This window comes from Mangifera indica, chromosome 2 (genome assembly GCF_011075055.1).
Source record: "Mangifera indica cultivar Alphonso chromosome 2, CATAS_Mindica_2.1, whole genome shotgun sequence".
NCBI lineage: Eukaryota > Viridiplantae > Streptophyta > Magnoliopsida > Sapindales > Anacardiaceae > Mangifera > Mangifera indica.
In genome coordinates, this window is record NC_058138.1 from 19401382 (window position 1) to 19417960 (window position 16579).

Below are 16579 nucleotides of genomic sequence, written 5' to 3' on the forward strand. Positions count from 1 at the left end.
GGTCTTACTTTGCTTGAGCTCATGCTCACTATTCTTGATCCATTCGTGGACCATGCATGCGGTGGTGGTGCAACCTTTTTCCCAAATTGTGCTTCACATTTTCTCACTAGGAAGGCTTTCAGACTTAGTAATTACAACTATCTTATTTATTACACGAGTGAAGGATTGGCTTGGTAAGGTTGATCGGAATTCATAAACTAAAGATAATTAAACAAGCCAAATCTTGTTGCTAATTAACTTTTATCCTGTCTGAGATTTTTAATTGTATGTTTTGTAAGTTGGATGGATTATGTGCTCTCATGTATGTGAGATGGGTTACATCTTTAACTGTTTTTGTTATTTAAAATAATAAATTTAAGTATACTCAGTTTTGAGTAACTAATTAGATTATAAAATGATGTATCATCATATGATTAGATAATTCTAAATTAAGAATAAAATAATACTCAATCACATGATGACATATTACCTAGTTACCTATTAAGTACTCAAAATTGAATACACGTAAAATTGCTCCTTAAATATCATATGCAAAACAATGTTTGTCTACCCAAGGTCTTCCTCATTCATTTATGATCTTTAACTTTAATTTTACACTATCTGCTATGCTTTAGTAATTGAAAAGGTAAATATGTTTTCTACCCTCGCTGTTATATTAATTTTCGGATCAATAACTATAAAAATATAAAATTGAAAAAGTCGGGATGACATTCTCAATCGGCAAACTAGTAGTCATGTGCAAATTCAATTAAATTACACTCAAAATGATATGATTTGACTGGAATTGCACCTAGAATGGTACAATCCAACTAGATTGCACCTAGTATGGTGCAGTTATGTTAGAATCATATCATATGATTTGACCACAGTCTCACTTAGGACGGTATGATTCAAACACAAATTTTGATAAATCATACCATTCTAGTTTCAATTGGGTCAAGATCGTGTTTTCAAGCAATATTTAAACCATTTAGAAATAGCATAAGTCTGGGTTTTGATTTTTCAATTATAGCTGAGGATTTAAGTAATTAATTTTTAAGTTGATGAAAAAAATTGATTTATTTTTATTCGAGAGATGGAATCGATATTAACCTTGTAATCATATATTTTGCAAACTAGCAAAAATATTAAAAACAACAACAACTAAATTTTTATGATAGGTGAGATATTATTGTTTTGAAACTTAAAGATGAGAAAAGAAAATGTTCTTCTACCAATTATTGAAGATACTTCAAAATATAAAACCCAAACGATCTGTAATGTTATTTAGTATTCTGATACCATTCACCAAATCTCAACATTGTATAATAAATATTATATATCAGTGTAAAATTTTGGTGATATTTTTTGTAAGGTATCATATCATGGAATTTCAAAATTGGTTGGCAAAAGATGGCTTTCCAGAGCTGACATTGGAGCAAGAAATCCCATGATTTGAATGCTGCAATTGAGCAATATCATGAACCAATTGAATGATATGTCATGGGCTTTCTTCAAATTAGGTGCGTCGCCGGGCTTAAATTTACTTTTACGTGGCCTTGGGCCACTTAGACTTCTTTCAAGTATTTCTAGATCGATCCTATTCCTGCCTACCGCTCTTGCTGGCTTTCCCAAGAGGAGTTTCAGCCGCTGTGATCTTGGTATTGAATTGGAGAGAAAATAGATCAAATATGTTCAAAATAAATCGATTCATAAACCAAACAAGAACCTCCGTTCTCACTTCAAAGCAACTCTTCGTCTATGAACACAAGCTCTTTTCTCTTCCTCCGCAGCAATCCTCTACTCGCTTCCTCGACATTTACCAAGTGCATACTTTCGTTTCTTTTCCTAATTTCTACATTTATAGTTTCATTTCATACATTTTTATTTATGGGTTTCCCCTTTTTTCAATGCAGTTTGGGAACAAACAAGCAATCGAGAAAGAGCGTGCTAGGCTGTAAGTGTTTTTTATTTTTTTTTAAGTTGATACTATATATTAAAATGATATTAATACTTGATGTTGTGATTTAGAGCAGTACCGATGAGATGAGTAGAGGTTACTTCGCTGATATTTCAGAGCTACGTAAACATGGTGGGAAGGTAATAACTGTCATGACAAGCCTTGCCTTATTTATATTCAATGTACTCCATCTATGTATTTTTATTGAGTTAGGATTAAGGAACGGAGAATTATATTTTAAAACAATGTGGTGGATTCATGTTTTATGTGTTGATTTGATTGTTTTGATAGTGGTAATTGTATTTGGGCAGATTGCAGTAGCAAATAAAGTTTTAATTCCCGCAATGGCGGCTGTAAAGTTTCCAAACTTGGATGTTAGTTACCCGGATGGTAAAACTTCAAAGCTTCCAATCTGTTCTGGTGCAGATATAGTTGGTGTTGACAAATTAGCTATCCCTAAAGCTTCTTTACTATGTCTCACATTTCGGGCAGGTTCGCAGGTATTGATCATGCACCTAAAACACAATTGTTGCTTTTCAAGTTAAAATAAAAGGAATAAAATTACTATGAGTTAAAAAGGGAAACAAGAAAGATCGAAGTTCTTATTTAAATGATTAAGTTCGTGACGTATACCTTATAAGTTTCTAATTATAAGTTGAACCTAGAGAACTACAATTACTGTCACATTGCAAGACTTTTTAGGTATATGAACCTCCTTTTCTCTAGGTGCAAGCTATGGTCCATACTTATAAGCATAAATTCCAATACACCAGTATTAGTTGTTATTAGTGTTGTCCTGGTTTGTAAAACTGTGTGGTCTAATCTTGAACATTTACCCCTCATCCTAGATAGTTAAGGAAAATATGATCCCAGTTTGACAACCTCAACTGGAACTTTAGTATACAGGGAAGGGTTGTTGCTAGTGTTACTGTTATGATATAAAAGTCTTCTCTGTTGGCAGGCAATGATTGATTCCTGGAGCGCACCTTTTCTTGAAGCTTTTGGTGATTCAAACAATATTCACCTGTATGAGGTATCTTAGCATTATTATTTAATGCAGATATTGATTAGAATTTCCTTGCTAGTTCTAGCTCAGTGCTCAAGATACAACAAACTGTTGTATTCCATTGCTGTGGTTCTAGAGAAAGAATTGAGTTATAGCAACTTGTGACTTTTTTTGATGTCCTTAAACACTTGTCATGGTAATTTGTGGTATGTCTTAACTCTTTTGATGTGTTTTGCATCAGTTGATTGATTCCCATGATAGACCCCAATGTGTCAATTGATATAACCCATGGTTTCCATTAAGGGGTCCAAGGTCCCAATCCCTTTTGGGCCACCTACCTAGCATTTATCACATCGATTTGCTGAATACTAAAAGATTTGTGTCCTGGATATTGTTCTTAAATCAAACCCAATGCACATGTAACATGTTGAGAAATTTATGAAATATTAAAACAGGAAAAAAAGTGCATGATAAATCAGTATCTTTAATTTATTATCTGAAATGGCTTTCCTTCATTCTTTTTCCATCCTTTTGTTGGGAGTGCTGGAGTGGGGATTAATAATTCATCTGTTTAGACAAGTTTCTACCGGTTAAGTACAGTCCTACCTTTACCTATAGATTTCACTTAAGGGCCTTCCGCCTGGTGAAGTATCTTGCTGTCACTATGATGCTAATTTTGTATTCAATTTTCGACTTCTCTAGCTTCCTTTCATTTTCATAGTGAACTAAATTTAATTTTTTTTCTCCCTAAGTGACGCTTTAAGATCACCTTTTTCCTCTGGGAACCCATTAGCTGTATCTGTTACTTTTCTTTTGCTGGCTTTAACCCTTAGCCAATAATTACTAACACTTTTTATGTGCATTAAAGTGATTTTTTACCGCAAAGTTTGTTCTCACTATGTGCCTATTTCATTCTATTTGTGTGTCTGTGTAATTTTTATTTTAAAATATGGCTATGTGAAAATTTTACATTTGTGTTTGAGAAATATGTAAATGCCAGCAGAGTGACAAACTCATGGTAGATTATGTTCCATATTTAAATCATATTAAATGGCCTGGAGTTATGAGTGAACTTGAGCTTTCTTGGGAATATTTCTTAGCAGAAGGATGGCAAGAATGATGCGCCCAATTGATATTATTCAACTGATTCTAATAACTTGTATCAATATTAAATTCTTAGTAATCAAGTTTCACTACTTTCAGGTGTCCTTTATAGACTCTTGGTTCTTATGTCTGAGTCCAATTAAGAGGATGCTTCTCAAGAGAATGAGGAAAGCTGATGTAGGGAAGAATGGGGTCCAGAGGCAGATTGTTTATTCATTTGGTGATCATTATTACTTCAGAAAAGAACTTAAAATACTGAATCTTCTCACTGGGTACCGAAACTTTGTTTTTTTATAGTTTGTGCTATGGCCTGACAGATTTAGTTGTCGGCTATAAACTTATGCTCTCTTAATGTTCTGAACCTACAGGTATATTTTCCTTCTTGACAAATTTGGTAGAGTAAGATGGCAAGGGTTCGGACATGCAACACCTGAGGAATTATCATCTCTTCTTTCTTGCACATCACTCCTTTTAGAAAAGGTATGACATAGCCAAAGCACATAGCATATTCTTAACTTTTAGATCTTCATGAGTTCAACAAGCAAGACCCTAGAATTTAGTGTCTTGTTAAGTTTTGTATATTCTGTGAAAAGATTTTTTAGTTACAAGTCTACAACTTTCCTTTTTGTCAAAGAACATAATTTATACTCTGCGTATGCTTGCAGTGAAATTTGCTTGTGAAAGCATGGCTGAGAATGCTAATTGCTACTGAAGTCTTTTAAGCACAATGAGAGGATAGGAATTTAAACCTCTGAGGGGCCTCTGTTTTGTTGACGAGGATTAGAGTTATAATTTCTGAAAGCAATTGATAGAAAATAAATAATTGATAACTTGTAGAGTTGAGTGAAATATCTTGTAATTCTCTGAATAATCTTCCTAATTTCTGTCTTTTGTTCAACATTGGGTACCAAATATAGTACATTGTATAACATTCTTAAGAAACATGTTCAATATCAATCATCAACATTAGGTGTCTCAATTGAAAAAACACACAAGTAGAATGGTAAAGGGTCTGGAGAAGATAATCTAATTGGTTATATCATGTCAATTTAAATTAATCCTTCAATACCAACTTTGGAGGGGAATCTATCTTATTTTGAATTTGGTTTTTTCCACAAATCTTTTTGCGTCGGGGGAAGAGCTTGAGTTAAGCTCTTCTTCTTCTTCTTCTTTTTTTTCAGTTTATTTTTTTCCTCTAAAAGGAGACAATGAGCTCTGTTGTGAAAGGCAAAAAACTTTGATTTGTATTGGTGTGATATAAAATGAGTTCCTGAGTTGTCCATTCTAGGCTTGGAAGTGATTCCTTCAAATAAAGAAATATTCTTCCTTTTAAACAAATAAAAAAGGAAGCTAAGAAACAATAAACAAACCCATGTCCTGAGAATTTCAAACACACAAAAGCTAGCTAATAAACTGATAAGAAAATAAGAAAGAAAAATAAAAGCTAAAGGTAAAGGAAGGACCAGTTCAGAACCATAAAATAAAAAACATGGAAGTTTCTTTAAAACCAGCCACCCACTTGTATGAATATTTGTTGCAGGCCTTCAAAATCAGACTTTAGCCCCTTTATTTATCTTTTGAATGTATTATAAATATAACTCTTCTCTCCCTCCATAAACAAAGGAGATAGAAAATCCTTGCTAAAGATATTAGTTTGAATTTTCTTTTCTAAAGAAAGGATAAAAATTCTCTGAGATTATACAGGATGATTCTTAGGCACCTGCCTTACAAGAAAAGTTGAGCATAAGGATCATCTTGTATAATCTCAAATTAATTGTGGTATCTAATGGAAGACAAGTCATATGCCCTACACTCAATCATCCTGTATAACTAAATGCATGATGTGACAAATGAATTGCTAACAGATTAATTCTTGACTTGGTGAATAAGATATATAGTCTATGGACATCACCTTATAGTTGACCAGAACCTCCTCTTTCTTGTGGGGTAATTCAGTTCATGCCTGCCAAAGTAGACTTCTGCTGGGAGAAGAAAAGGTCAACACAGTGAATCAAGGTACAATAAACAGTAAATTAAAGTAAAAAAAAGACACTTAAACGATTAAAGTAACAATAAAAGAATCTGTAAGCCCTTCAAATGCACAAACAACAAACAAGTACACATTTAATATTTATTTATTTATATATTTAAAATAGCCATAATATCATTCTTTAATTAATTACAAATCTTATATATCTTACACTTGTGAGTATATTTCCCACCCAGCATGAAGCACATGCAAACCCCTTTATTTATATATGTATAATTCGGCAGGCTGGCGGCTGGCGAATGTGAGAGAAGCAATGCAATATTATTTTTTGCCATAGCATCCTGTGAGGTCTGGTCTGGTATCTTTTAAATAAAATAATAATATGAAAGGAATGAAAATAGAACAGTAGTTGCCTGGAAGTAGATTCATAATTCACATTTCAGATATACCAACTGCACTTTTGGCTCATCTGGGTTTGATTTTATCTGAAAATTAATCAGTCAATTCTCAGCGTTTTTTCCTCGAGAATTGTAGTCTTTGAAAGGAACGGTTGTCATTTTCTTTTTCAATAATGACAAGGAAGCTTCCTTCTCAATTTTTTTCCACACTTGCAATTTCTCTCTGTTTTCACTCAATACTAAGTCGTTTTCGAAGGGCTGTGAACAGAACTGCCACTTTATACCATTTTTAAACGTACTAAGGCAGCAAAATCCTACTTAAGTTACCAGATGTCAAACCAAGAATTAACCTTCTGATTCGGCCAATTGGATGAGACCAATTGATTCAATCGATTAAACCATTAATTTAATTTATTTAATTAAAAAATTTATTATAAAAATTTAAACCAAAACTTTATTTATTATATTTAAAATATATATTATTAAACTAAATTTATATAATATTAAATAAATTAAATTATATATTTAATCATAATTATATAAAAATATTTTAATATTATTTTTAAATAATTAATCAATCTTATTATCAAATTATCAAACTGATATTCAGTTTGATCAGGTTTCCTTTTCCACTGAAATTAATATCCGATCCAATTTAAAAAATGTGGAGTAAAACTTGACATGACCCAATAATTAATTAATATTAATCTTGATTAAATATGAGAAGAGAAGGTTTTATGCAGACTAGACTTTTGTTTTCTTCGTTGCTAAGAAACCAAGTGATGTACGGCCGTAGAAAACTACTTTTTGAGTCAGTTAAATTGCAACATATTATTATAAAACATATGCATGGACTTTTACATTACCACTTTAAAAGAAATTAAAGATTTATTATCAGTCGGAGGATTTATTATCATATAACTGTTTAATTGTTGTATAATAGCAACATTAATCAGGATTATTTGATTAATCAATTACTAATAAGGCCAAAGGACTTATCCGCACCAGAATATCTTGTTTTTTAAAGTATCTTTCTCTTATTTTTTTAAATTTCAAACGCCACTCATGGGTGATTAATGTTACAGTTTTAGAATAAAATCATCATTTCATCTATAATATTAAAAATAAACTAAAATTTTATTTTATTTTTTTCTGTTAAACTTTAAATTCTAAAAGTTTCTTTCTAAGTCAAGTTTAAAAAAAATAATCTTTTTCTTCTAAAGTTTAGTTTCTAAATCTTCGACTCTAAATCTGTTGCCAGATAGGTCACAAATATCTTCTGACACCTCATCTCACTCTGACAACCAAACTTCTCTCATTTGGAAGCTTGAACAACATTGATTGATATCGAAAAATACTCTCATCTTCATCGAAAAGATAAAACTATTTGTCTTTCTTGACGAAACATCGTCTTTTCACTAGGTTTAAAATTATTGGTCAAAGGAAGAAAGTGGTGAGAGAGCGATCATTAGAGGAAGAGAAAAGAGATGTCATTGAGAAGCACTGAAGATGTCTCTAAATAATGAAAAAAACCTTAAAAAAGAAAATGTTATTTTTTAAAATTTAGTTTAAAGAGAGATTATTATTTTTTCAGATTTAAAGAGGCAAAAAAGGATAAAATTTTATAAAATTATAATTTTGTTAACTTTAATTATCTATTAATAGATATTTAAATTTTTTAAAAGTAAAAAAAAATTAAAAAATTAATATACTTTGTGGACTAAATCCTTTGGACTAATAATAGTAAGTACATTAAGAAAGTTGTTGTGTGAATGCATTGTAGGGCACCCTGGCCCTGGCGCCCGTAACAGTTAGTACTTGCTTTAATTTCTATTCCCCCTGCGGCACTTTTGGTCAAATCTCGACAACGCCGCTTCCCCTTTCTCCACCCCAATTCTCTTTTGTACCCCCACCATTCCCCAAAATGCCACCCTTATCCTCTCTTGAATCTTCTGACCTGAAAATTTGATAAAAAATAAAAACTTAGAGGGATAGATTTGCCATTGCCGAAAAGATAAGCCAAAGGCAGCTTTGGGCTCCAAGATAGTTTAATAATTAAAAAAAAGTAAAAGATGGAAATAAATTTATTATTATTTAATTGATTTAAAAAGATAGAAGCCGACCAAGGAAAAGTAAAATGTGAAATAATTGTGTTGTGCATCGGTTTTTGGAAGATACTGGCTTTCGTTTGAATGGGTCCTCTTCTTTGATAAAGCTACACGTCGACGTTTCAGATCCTCCCAATGAGAAATTACAATTATGTTCATATTGAGGACTATGTGCAAATGAATATTAAAAATTCATCATAGCACATCAACTTTATAAATATTTGGAAGGAATAACATCAATCAATTCAATGTGTTCAAATGCCACGTGTAGAATACTTTCATGATTAAATGTTAATTTTTTGAATATAAAAATAAAAACTAATTTTCATATATATATAAAATAAATAAATAAGATAAATATTATTTTATTATTAATTTAAAATATTTAATTAAATTAAATATATTACTTATATATTTAAAAATATTTATTATTATTATTATATCCACCTAATAATATATTCATGATACGACTGAGGGTAAAATAGTACATATTCAAAAAGCAGTCTATCGGGAAAATTTCTCATAAAATTTTGTTAAAAACACTGGTGGGAGTTTTTTAGTTTATGAAAGTATTGGATTCCTAATGAATTCTTATAAAGTTAAGGGAGGCAAAATATTCCCGGTCGGCCGTCATGAAATCAAAGTAGTTCACCAAACAGTGAAACTCCCGGCCTCTCTAAAGTTCTAAACGCAGGAAAAAAGCCATTAAATTACCTCCACATTCACCTATTTACGTATATATATAATATTATATATATACATATAACGTTAACGTAACCCATTACCTTTTTTCAAAAAAGCTTCTTGTTAGAAACTCTTCACTTGCCTCTTTTGAATGCATAATACTACAACATCAATCTTTGCCTCCTAAACTTCTCTTCTTTCTTCTCTTGTGGAAAGTACCAGTTTCAACTTTGCCGTTGGAGCATTCTTTCTTATATAAATGGCGGCGTTTTTTCCTTTTGGAATTATGATCGCCGTTATGCTGTTGTATCATGTGGGGTCGGTGTTGAGTCAGTTTCCAACGACTTTAACGCTTGAGAGAGCTATTCCGCCGAGTCACCAGCTCCAGTTGGCTCAGCTTATAGCTCATGACAAGAAGAGGCATGGTAGATTGTTACAGTCTACTGGTGGGATCGTTGATTTTCCTGTTGCCGGGACTTTTGATCCATTTCTTGTTGGGTAATTCTGTTATGCTTTCACTTGTTTCTTCTTTGTGTTTAATTTTTGAAAAACGGCTTTGTTTTTGATTTTTTGAGATAATCTAGCTTTGTTTTATGGGTTTGCATCTGACTTTTGGATTTTATCATGTTTTTGGTATGTTTTGTTCAGTTGGTGTTTGCTACTTCTTGAGATTATAATAATTTGTTTATGATTTTTGTTCTCTTTTTGTATGTTCGTTGTTTGTTGAGTGAAAGATAATTTATTATACAGAGTTTTGTTAAAACTTGTTGGATTGATGAAATTTGATGGTTTTTTTTATTCTTCTTCTTCTTCTTTGTTGGTTTGGCTTTTGACTTGTTTCATATCTTCCCGTTATTATGTTAATTTGATAAAATTTATTTTTTTATTGGCTATGTTGATTGTTTTCTGATTTCTTTAGGCTTTACTACACAAAAGTGCAATTGGGTTCTCCACCTAGAGAATTCACTGTGCAGATAGACACTGGAAGTGATGTTTTATGGGTCAGTTGTAGTTCTTGCAATGGTTGCCCAGGAACCAGTGGACTTCAAGTAAATTTCGATTACCTTATATGTACAAATTTCCATTTATTGTTGGTTTGGTCAAATTCATGAATCAATTGGACCAATTATGTGCTAACATTTTTCAACTGGATTGCTTGATTTTCATGCAGATTCAGCTGAATTTATTTGATCCTCAGAGTTCATCAACTGCTTCATTGGTTTCTTGTTCAGACTCAAGATGTAGTTTAGGACTGACATCCGCAGATTCTGTCTGTTCTTCTCAGAACAATCTGTGTGGTTACACCTTCCAATACGGAGATGGCAGTGGGACTTCAGGCTATTATGTAGCAGATTTGTTACACTTAGACGCTATTGTTCAGGGTTCTTTCATTACAAATATTTCATCTCAAATTGTCTTTGGGTAAGCTCCATGAATCTGTTGAGGTTAAGATGATAATTTATTCACTAGTCTTGTTGGTTGGAACTTAGAAATCATTCATGCTTGGCGGATTTTGAAACAGCTGTAGCAACTTGCAGACAGGGGACTTGACAAAACCAGACAGAGCAGTGGATGGGATCTTCGGATTTGGGCAGCAGGAAATGTCTGTTATCTCACAGCTTTCTGCAGCAGGGTTAACACCCAGAGCGTTCTCCCACTGCTTGAAAGGAGATAGTACTGGTGGGGGTATATTGGTCCTTGGTGAGATTGTGGAACCGAATATAGTTTATTCTCCGCTCATCCCATCACAGTATGTTATTTTCATTAGAAGAAATTGATACAATTCATTTCCCATTTATTTCCTACGATAGAATTTTGCTATTAGTCATGAAAAAGAGAATTGTGATGGGTACCATGCTTTTGTTTGTTTGGTTAAATACCTTTTTTATACCGTAGCAGCAGCTGTTTTTTAAACTGACCTGTATCATTTCTGTGTACAGTTCTGAACATCTTGTTAATATTCAAATGATGCATCCGTTTGCTGCTGTTACGGCTTTTTACAAACTGCTCTTTCAGGTTAAAGGAACATGAAGATGTAGTTGTTAGATAGTTAGGATTTTGTACACTCTTTGTACTTGTTTATTAACAACTTTAATTGCTACTTTAGATGGCATCTTCCATTTTGTTTCTGGCTTTTGAAAATGGAACTTATCTCTTTGTTCAAAATGATTCTTTAATGAAAACAGTTAAGAATTAGCTTATGTGACTTCTGGGAGAAATGATAAGTGAAAGAAAATTGTGAGCCAATGGATACAATATGTCTCTTCAACCCACCTGTTAGAAAATTATTTTTAAGCCTATATTTTCTTTTTTCTGTGAGTTTGAGGTTCTTTGAAGTTATCTTCTCTCTTATTTGAAATTCTAGCTAGTTCTGTTCTTTTCACATTCATGTGATGCTTTGAGACAATTTTTTCACCAAATTATTTTCTAGCTTCTCCTTTACAATAAGTCTTAGTGCACTTAAGCATCTTCTATTCTGTCAAGAGGTTTGTAGCTCTAGCTAGTTTGTGTTATCTTTGGACATAATGTTTACATCCATAAGTTGCAAAGTTCTTTTCATTGAATGGTTTTATAGTAGCTCGTCAGGGTGTCAAAGAACAGGATAAAGGAAATTCTGACCCATAGTTCTGTTGTTTGATAATATAGTTTCACTAACTGGTGCAGTTTTTCTGAAATTCATAGAATTATATTAATAAATCTCCTAGTGTTGCAGCAGTTGTTGTATGGTCTTTGCAATGTACCTATAGATTTTGATTGACTAGATTCATCCTATTGCCATTAATTGATTTGCTTTCTCCCTTATTTTCATAGTTTTCTTTGTGTATAATTTCTTTAACTAAGCATGAAACAGATTGTATATTTAAGTGGAAATAACTGAATAAAAATAGAAATTTTTTTCTTGTTAAAGGGATGGGGACTAATTGTGAAACAATAATTTCACTTGATTTAGAATAATTTCCTTCACACTCTTCAAACACGGGTAAAATATAGAAGCTTGTCTGTAAAATATTTGCAGCTTTGACAAGAGAATTAAATTCCTGGCATGATACTGAAATTTGTAATCAACTATAGTGAGTTTCATTTTGATTCTGACATTTTTAGTATTATGGATCTTCTTTTTTCTTTAATGAATGAAGATATGGAACTTAAATCATAGACTGCTGCAAGTTTGACTAACCAATGGAATTTTCAAAATTTCAGGCCACATTATAATCTGAATCTGCAGAGCATTTCTGTCAATGGCCAACCTTTGGCTATTGATCCATCTGTGTTTGCAACAGCAAGCAACAAAGGAACTATAGTTGATACAGGGACAACTTTAGCCTACCTTACTGAAGATGCCTATGATCCTCTTGTCAATGCTGTAAGTTACAGTGAGGAAATTTTAACTTTTCTATTTGATACATTTAAGCAGTAAAAAGAACATTCTTAATTTAATATCTTACTATGGACACTTCATGCTTGTTAATTTTTTCTAGAAATTAGAATTGAATTTAATTGTTCATGAAACACTACAAATAGTAATTTCAGGCAAAGTTTGACATATAATTTGCTGTACAGATCGCTAGTTCTGTCTCACAATCTGTACGCTCAATTCTTTCCAAGGGAAATCAATGTTTTATTGTCACCACCAGGTTTGCTATTTAGATTTATAATCAGTTTCCATTTCGTTGAGTGCTTATATTGTTAAGACAACCTTAACTCTTAATTTTTATTTTTCTTTCTGTTTAGTATTACTGGCATATTTCCTCAAGTTAGCTTCAACTTTGCTGGAGGCGCATCCTTGGTTTTAAATCCTCAAGACTACCTCATACAGCAGAATTCTGTTGTGAGTGCATTTATATGCTTGTTTATATGTTCTTTCTGAAAAATTGTGGAGGATTTGCCTGTCTATCATTTATTTCTGGAAGCTGAATTGAAACTAGATGGATTTCTGTTCTAGATTTATCTAGCAGATCATTTGATGCACCATCTACATCTACTCAATGTGGTTTCCTTTATATTCTTTCTCTTTTTTCCATCTCCATGCAAAATTTAATCTTCTGTGCTCATCTCTCTTGGTATTTACTGTTGGACTCATGCTGGTTTAACCGTATGCATGCTTATGCTGATAAAAGACAGTTTATTATTATTGTTGTTGTTTGAATTTTGATCTCCTTTCAGACACCTACACAAAGACAGTGTTCAGCAACCCTACAGCTTAGCAATCCTCACCCAATGTAAATCAAATAAAAAGACAGTAAAATGAAGAAAATGGTGTTATATCTATTGATTAAGGGCTGTATTTACATAGATCAGTAAGCCTTTTACATCATCATCATCTTCCTGATATAAGAAAAGGAAACCAAAACACTCGTAAGCTTAACATTTGGGAGGCCAGCACTGTCCTTCCTACTGTTTGTCCTCTAATTCATTCCCTCCCCCTCTCCTATCATCATCCATCCTAAATTTATGCTCATTCTCTAACTGCCTCTCTCAAATCTTGTCACATAAGTCTTCCCTTCCATGTGTTCCTGCCCTTGTGTGTGTTTGACATTTGTGCTTCCAAAGTGATGCTCTGAGCTTGTGCCATCTATGCTTTTAAATTTATCCTTTTGGCAAGTGACATACAGTCCTAACAACAGTTAATGCTTAAATTGACATGGGTAATTTCGGTTACAGGGTGGTGCTGCAGTGTGGTGCATGGGCTTTCAAAAAATTCAGGGTCAAACAATTTTGGGAGGTATTGACAGCACACAAATAATGTTTCTGATTTAATGCACATGTAAATCGCATCTCATTTGGGCTAAAATTTATCTGTTTAACTTTCAGAGTTCTGACTTTCTTCAAATTTCTGGTTTAACCTCTAGTTATTGATGTTAATGTATTGTCAAACGCTCTGCCAACAGTTTCTTTATTGATTTCATATACCTAAATTAGCTGACCTGTTTCATGATGCATACTCCAAAGAAATGCTCTCCCCGAAAACAAAAACTCCTCTATTAAACATCCCAGTCTGTAAAGAAGAACTTCTGTCAAATCTCATTGGTTCATCTGTTTGCTCTGTTGCCAGGATCTTCCACAAAGAAGAAATGACGAATTCTTTTAATCATTAGAAATGGTTATGTTGAATGCCTCTTTCCTTATCTTGATTGTGCTGGTGTATCTTACCTACTTCTCTGAGCTGCATGACCAGGAATATATCTTGTCAAGTTTTATTCAGCCGCTAACTTTCCATATGTGTTGTCCTGGTTATATTGAAGCTGGACCAGCTTTTTGTCTAATGGGACTAACTTTTGTTCATCTCCTGTTTTGCAGATCTAGTTCTGAAAGACAAAATCTTTGTCTATGATCTGGCCGGTCAGAGAATTGGATGGGCTAGCTATGATTGTAAGTTTCAATGACTTATAGAATTGGCTTTAACTTTTTTATCAATTTAAACAGTTTTCACTCCACAACATTACTTCCTTTTGATGATAAGATCACTTGTGGAAACTTTAAATGATAAACTGATCAATTATTTATTTACATAAGCAACATACAAAAACAAGTAGAATTTTTCATGTTCATCTTTGTTGCCCCAGTTTAATGGTCTACACATGTATTTACTAGGTTCAACATCAGTCAATGTATCTACTGCTATAAATACTGGTAGAAGTGAATATATAAACGCTGGGCAGCTAAGCAGCAACACTGCACCACGGGCTCTACCCAACAAGTTGATACAAATGAACATGATAGGTTTTCTACTGCAGCTTGGCAGTTTCGTGTTCTTGTAGCATGAATTGCCGGAGATCTAATGCCACTTGTCTGTTGTATATTCTCTGACCGGTTTATTATTATAGCAATTGGCAGGGTCATATGTATTAATTTTGTGGTTGGTAATTGTGGGTAATTTTTCCTTAGAATCCATGTATGTTCATCAGCCATGTAGTGTTAAGGTTTGCTTCATTGGCACTGTTGTAAATTACATTTACAGACAGGGGATCATTGGTTTAACAGCAGAATGAATTTATACGAAATCTCTTTTCATATTCATTTAATAGCAACACAGTAAGAATTCCATGTTTGGTTTATATTTTCCTTTCAGATTAAGTCTGGCTCATTTTCAGATTGCAAGTGCAGCTGGTTTTCGCTTGAGTAACAGGAGGCATGCATCTCGCTTGTGTTTTATATTAAGAAGACTGATGCCTCATTTATAATAAATATAAATTAATGGACTTGGAGAGTTAGTATTAATTTAGTTAAAGTCCACAACTTACCGAGTCGAGCTATATCCATTTTGGTGCGCCCGCTATCTTGCCAAAAGGTGGACCCCAGAGGGTCCTGTTGGTTTTCGTTTTTACCGAGCCTGGGGTGTAACCCATGCCATGGTGGTTGTATCGCCATGAGTTTTTGGCTAATAATTAATTTTTTAATTTGAATATTTTTAAAATTATTAATTTTGAAATTTCATTTCTTTTTGGTCCAAGCTATTCTTAGAGTTTCAATAATCTATTTCACTTTCAAACTCTTTATCTTCTCTCAAAAAATGTCAAATTAGCTCATCACCCTAATTAAAAGATAACAATAAGTTAGATAGAAACCGAATACTTTAATTTATGTTTTTATTTTTGTTCTTGCAAGGGAAACTTTTCTCCATGATGGTAAATCTTTGTCCCCTCTTTACAGAAAAATTTTCTCTCTCCTTCCTCTCTCATCCTCACGAGGAAATTTCTCTACCATTTTCTCTCTCCATTCTCACTAAAAATAATCGAGTATTTATTATGTATTAAAATATATTTTTAATAATTCAATATGTAAAAGTTTAAAGAACATATAGGAGAGAAGATGAATTGTAAAGAGCACAAGTTGAAAAGAATATGGGTCAAGGATATATATATTTTCATTCCTAACTAATCTTCGACTGTAGAGATTTTAATCATTCGTGTACTTATCATTATTAGAAAATCCTCTCTTCGTTCGACAAAAAACAAACAAAAGACTCAATTTCGCGAACTGAATTATCATCTCTAGCTCAACCTTTTTGCTTCACATTAGAGATATTGATCCTGGCTTGACAGAAGAAAAACTAATCAAAACCTTTTCAAGTATCCTTTAGTTTCATACCACTGTTCTTTGCAAGGCTGCTCTTACAAAATTACCACTATTTTATGGGTATATTTAAAAATTATCACTATTCTATGGTTATATTTAATTGTAACACCCTTGAGAGTGATTCGTTTTTTTACTAACTTTGTCATAGAACATTGTAATGTATACATGGATTGTGAAAGGTTTTATCGGTGACAACATTAATTTTTTTTAGTGATACAATTTCAAAGAACAAAAACGAAAATAAAAATATTTTCTACAAACCTCTAAATAGTT

At 32.7% G+C, this 16579-nt stretch overlaps 2 protein-coding genes across 3 annotated transcripts; both read left to right on the forward strand.

The window, feature by feature from the left end:
• The first annotated feature begins 1557 nt into the window (after positions 1–1557).
• On the forward strand, positions 1558–5028 carry LOC123209083. The gene is made up of 8 exons (XM_044626838.1): positions 1558–1805; positions 1896–1936; positions 2016–2079; positions 2251–2439; positions 2901–2972; positions 4149–4321; positions 4418–4529; positions 4715–5028. Exons 1-8 carry the CDS (start codon positions 1671–1673, stop codon positions 4715–4717), a joined length of 789 nt encoding a protein of 262 aa, XP_044482773.1. The 5' UTR covers positions 1558–1670; the 3' UTR covers positions 4718–5028.
• A 4267-nt stretch (positions 5029–9295) lies between these two features.
• On the forward strand, positions 9296–15247 carry LOC123209082 (aspartic proteinase 36-like). 2 transcript variants are annotated; one of them, XM_044626837.1, is made up of 10 exons: positions 9297–9727; positions 10149–10278; positions 10401–10651; positions 10752–10979; positions 12431–12593; positions 12791–12864; positions 12962–13058; positions 13892–13952; positions 14528–14599; positions 14822–15247. In XM_044626837.1, exons 1-10 carry the CDS (start codon positions 9489–9491, stop codon positions 14986–14988), a joined length of 1482 nt encoding a protein of 493 aa, XP_044482772.1. In that variant the 5' UTR covers positions 9297–9488; the 3' UTR covers positions 14989–15247. The 2 variants fall into 2 exon arrangements, 1 of the variants encoding a protein (XP_044482772.1); XR_006500934.1 differs by lacking the exon at positions 13892–13952 and having other exon boundaries at positions 9296–9727.
• The last annotated feature ends 1332 nt before the right edge of the window (positions 15248–16579 follow it).

What these genes read in the sequence shown, in the direction of transcription:
- LOC123209083 (XM_044626838.1), top strand. Translation starts at nt 1,671, where the DNA reads ATGTTCAAAATAAATCGATTCATAAACCAAACAAGAACCTCCGTTCTC. An exon ending in GAGAAAGAGCGTGCTAGGCT is followed by an intron (nt 1,937 to 2,015) that starts GTAAGTGTTTTT and finishes GATTTAGAGCAG; the next exon opens with TACCGATGAGATGAGTAGAG. An exon ending in ATACTGAATCTTCTCACTGG is followed by an intron (nt 4,322 to 4,417) that starts GTACCGAAACTT and finishes CTGAACCTACAG; the next exon opens with GTATATTTTCCTTCTTGACA.
- LOC123209082 (XM_044626837.1), top strand. Translation starts at nt 9,489, where the DNA reads ATGGCGGCGTTTTTTCCTTTTGGAATTATGATCGCCGTTATGCTGTTG. An exon ending in TCTCCGCTCATCCCATCACA is followed by an intron (nt 10,980 to 12,430) that starts GTATGTTATTTT and finishes TCAAAATTTCAG; the next exon opens with GCCACATTATAATCTGAATC. An exon ending in GGGTCAAACAATTTTGGGAG is followed by an intron (nt 13,953 to 14,527) that starts GTATTGACAGCA and finishes CCTGTTTTGCAG; the next exon opens with ATCTAGTTCTGAAAGACAAA.